Source organism: Homalodisca vitripennis, chromosome 3 (assembly GCF_021130785.1).
Source record: "Homalodisca vitripennis isolate AUS2020 chromosome 3, UT_GWSS_2.1, whole genome shotgun sequence".
Lineage (NCBI taxonomy): Eukaryota > Metazoa > Arthropoda > Insecta > Hemiptera > Cicadellidae > Homalodisca > Homalodisca vitripennis.
The window spans coordinates 78,896,360-78,900,744 of record NC_060209.1 but is presented as its reverse complement, the minus strand read 5'-3'; the positions used below and the strand labels follow the sequence as shown (position 1 = coordinate 78,900,744).

General features: G+C 33.2%; 1 protein-coding gene across 1 annotated transcript; it reads left to right on the top strand.

The window, feature by feature from the left end:
* The first annotated feature begins 1,411 nt into the window (after positions 1-1,411).
* Positions 1,412-2,601, top strand: LOC124358670 (neurogenic differentiation factor 4-like). The gene has a single exon (XM_046810973.1). The coding sequence runs from the start codon at positions 1,670-1,672 to the stop codon at positions 2,531-2,533; it is 864 nt and encodes a 287-aa protein (XP_046666929.1). The 5' UTR covers positions 1,412-1,669; the 3' UTR covers positions 2,534-2,601.
* Positions 2,602-4,385: the final 1,784 nt, after the last annotated feature.

The following is a 4,385-nucleotide window of genomic DNA, read 5'->3' as shown; positions in this document are numbered from 1 at the left end:
ATGATTAAACACTCACTGTAAATATATTTCAGGATTACTTGAAATATTTACATAATAGTGTAAATAGTCTGGCCTACTTACCATTATGCAATTAAAAGATATTCTGTGATAATGTTGAGGCTAATATTTTTTCTATCACATGTTTAGTTAGGTATTTAGACTGGCATTAAAAAGACACGAATGATTTCAATTGTATTTCACATTGATTAATATTTACATAGGAACACATAAAAACAAACCAGACCTATTCTATATTAAGAAGTATCAATAACACAGAATTTACAATAGACTTTTACACAGTACTGACACATAATACGTCAATCACTTCACACATTTGTATAGGTACATTCAAGACACACACGCGAATAGAATTACTAAAAACCTAGAAAATTGTATGGGTAATAAAAGTAATAGATTTTTTATTTCAGTAGATATCTTTTGCCAAGAACGTAGCTAAGAAAAAATTTGGGGGGATCAGACAACTGATATTTTTCTCGTAGTGGACGGAGAGTAGGCCCCATTTTGTTTCTTAAAACGTTCTTGGCCCGTTTCTTTGTCGAGAAAGATCTTTCAGCAGTATATGCTGGGTTGAAGGTCTGCGTATTTGTTATAGGTTATTCTTATGTTTGGTTATAATACACAATCGACTATAATAAATTCGAAGGGACGAAATGTCTAATATGTAGTTGTCTGATTCAAATTATTAGACATGTTTTCATGTTGGCTTTATTTTTCTTTTGTTTTTGAATTATATTTTTATTATACCTTAAAAACAAAGTACGGCTGAGTTATACACTGATATCAACAATGAAAATCAGTAATAAACGCAGTGAACGTATTAGAATAGACTGGCGAACGATTATATAAATTAAATTAAATACAGTAATATTCAATTGAGTTAACATATGTGCAGCAGTTTCTTTTAACACCTAAATGATAAAGGTTTAATAAATCATTATTGTATTATAGAATTGTAGAGTATATGTAGAGAATCATGGCCTGAATCCGTAAGATGTTTTGTACTGTTTGTTTATTACACTATTAATGATGATAAGTTAACTATCCCACCATAATGACACTAGTTTTAAAATATTTCTTTAATGACATCCAGTGTGACTAGATCTATTGTTGATATAAATATTAATGTATTAGTTATAATAGGACTCTGCTGATAAGTAGCTTTTTCAAAGTTATAGTGCAATGAACTATTTAGATGCGTAAAGATTTAAATATGCGTATAGAGAGAACCTAAAAATGTAGTAGTCAAGGGGGAGGAGACTTTAACGGTACCAGACCAGAAGCTCAGTACGTGAATATATTAATACAGTTGGTGCAACAGCCGCCAGAGCGCTCCCTTGCAGAAGACATCTTTCCCGGTTATCAGCAGCGCTGTGGCTCAGTTGCGTGCTGGCCGCGCTCACGAGGAGTGGAAGTGAGTACGGTTCTGTTGGATATCAATTTACGTATTTTGTGATTTTGCACACTTCGAGTTGGTACTTATCTGTTGGTAACTTTTTTGCGTGGTGAATTTGAACGTTTTTCGTATGTGTGATACTAAACTGTGTGGTTGTTACTAGTATTTCATTTGAATTTATGACTTTAAATTCATAAGTGCATTAAGTCTTCTAAACTTTGTGCTTTATCTGAGAGTCACTTTCATCCAAGTCTTATGATTGACGATATGAACCCCGTTCACGACCCAAACAACAACAACACTCTAGAGAAATCCTACTCGCTACGGCCCAGGACGTCAGCTCGAAAAGAGGAGCCAGAAGCGGTCAACAACGAGGAGAACTGGAAGCCTCGAAATAAAGCCAGAAGGAAACCTAAGCAGAAGTCGGTTCCATTAAGTAAGTACCGGAGGAAGACGGCTAATGCTCGAGAGAGATTTCGAATGCGAGAAATCAACCAAGCATTCGAAGCGTTACGAAGAGCGATCCCTCATCTGAACTCTAGTTGTGAGAACCCCAACGAGAAACTTACGAAGATTTCGACCCTCCGCCTGGCCATGAAGTACATCACCGCCCTCAGCAACGCTCTGCAAGACACCGACTTCGATTCTGATGGAGATTCTTTTCTGAGCGAGTGGACCTCAACACCTCCCGACCACAGAGAATCTTCTACTCCATCTTCCGTCAACGAACACTCCGACATCTACGACAGCTTCTTCTCACTGTCCCCTTCTTCTGAGTCGTCACCTTCTACTTCTTCCTCGTTCAGTCTCTCAGCTCTCATGACACCCCCTGCATGTGAATACATTGCTTCTGACAACCATGCAAGTCTCCCTACACATACAGTTTTGCAGAAGCACGATCCCTACACCAAGAAGGACGATAGACTCTTCTGTTCCTCGGATCCGGCGGTGGACAGCAGACCTCTCCTCACTGATCCTCACTCGTCTACTCTAGAAGACGACCTGAGTCATCATCTCCTCACCTCGGCGGATCTCCAAAACTGTTCTTCTTCCCTATTAGATGAACTAGAAGGTTTACCCTCACCGGTGGTTGACTTGGACGACTATTTACTTACGTGATTTTTGTGAATACTGTGTAAATATACATATTGTTTTTATTAAAATAATTTACAATTTTATACATGTAAATAAATTTGATAAAAACACAAGTAAGTAGTTATTTGAAAAATATGGTAGACTAGACAATATTTTTTTCAGAAATCCTAACTCTTAAAACTAGTATGTGTGAAAAAACACACTAAAATGTGAATTTTGTAAGTCGAAATAGTGATTTCAATGTTAAAAGTTGAGTCAATGTTCGTTGAATTTGACATGTTTATGGGTAAAATAGTGTATAGTTTTAAAATATTTTTCTCCTTGAAACATCGTATACAACAATTATCCTTTGTAAAAGTGAATCTGAAATCAAAATTAGTAATAATTTTAACAAGGGTTCTATTTTATAAGTGTATTAAATAAATTGTTCCATAATTTAATACAAATTTTACCAAACTTATGAATTAATACTTATTTATTTTTCTTTCGCCGACTTATAAAAATAACTTTAAACGAGTTAAATAAGCTTAAGAACTCTATTGCATTTTACTTCAACATCAATTCATTAAATGGAACAATATATTTTTATATCCATAGATTAAGATGGATAGTTAATTAATTACGTATTTGCTCTTGGGGTTTAATGGTAAGGATTAAAACAGCACTGATAAACCTTGACGTTTATCAGAGATAAAAGACATATGTCTTTGGAAACAAAGTTTAAGCGCAGCAAGGCTTCATTAAAAAGGAGAGGGGTATATTTACTGCAGGCGTTAATGATTGATTTTATATTTAAGGGAACTAGCAGTAATAAAACTACAACTTTTTGGTAACAAGCTGTTCAAATGTGAACTTGAACTCACATTCATTGGGCTTGGTCGGAAATGCATTTACATAAATATGTATAAACTTAAGCAAATGTCATCGCATTGATAATAAAATATTTCATATATATATATATATATATATATATATATATATATATATATATATATATATATATATATTGGAAGTGAGTTTATAAATGCACATATCCATTTTTAGTGTTTTGTATCAAAATCCGATTCCAAAAGTTTCGAATTTTAACTATTTGTACTTGTTAAAGAACTTTTTATCTTTTATTCCATATTGGCTCATTCATATTAATGCTTCACAAAACGTGATAATTATAAATTGTAAGACTCATTGTAGTGAGTTCAATTAATTGCAAAATATTGTTAATTTTTCGTATCAGGTTTCTGTTGTTAGTTACAAAAACCCAAATCATGGCCAACTTGTTACCACAAGGCATTGTTTGTCGGTTTACTTAAAAACTTAAAGTTCGACATGTGAATTTAAATTACCGTATCAACACTGGCCAACATTTATACAAATTCTCTTTTTAAATTAGAGCTAATTTTGTCTATCAAAGTTACAAGCTTACATGTGTAAGTCTAAATTCAATAGAACCGTCTTGATATTGTTTTAACCCGCAGGATTACCTTAGTTAAGGTAAACAAAGTTTGAAAGTGTATTTTAACTTTTGGTAGACCCACCAACCAAATCCTAAACTAAAAATTTAGGGTTTAATGAAATAAACACTAAATCTTTAACAAAATTTAACCTATGTTTTTACCAGAATTCGAAGAGAATATTGAATTAATAATCTATTTGGTTTTTAAATGGAAGCTGCGTTAAGTTAAAATCAAATTAACTTTATGGAATTAAAATATTGCGTAAAGTAGGAAACAATGTAATTGGACATAGTAATTCAAACAGGTAATTATGGCTTTTATTGGGTTTGATTAAGGGCGATTTTGATGGAGATTTTGATCTCCATGAAAAATAGAGAATCTTCTACCATGACAATTGACCATAAGAGGTTATTATATTCACT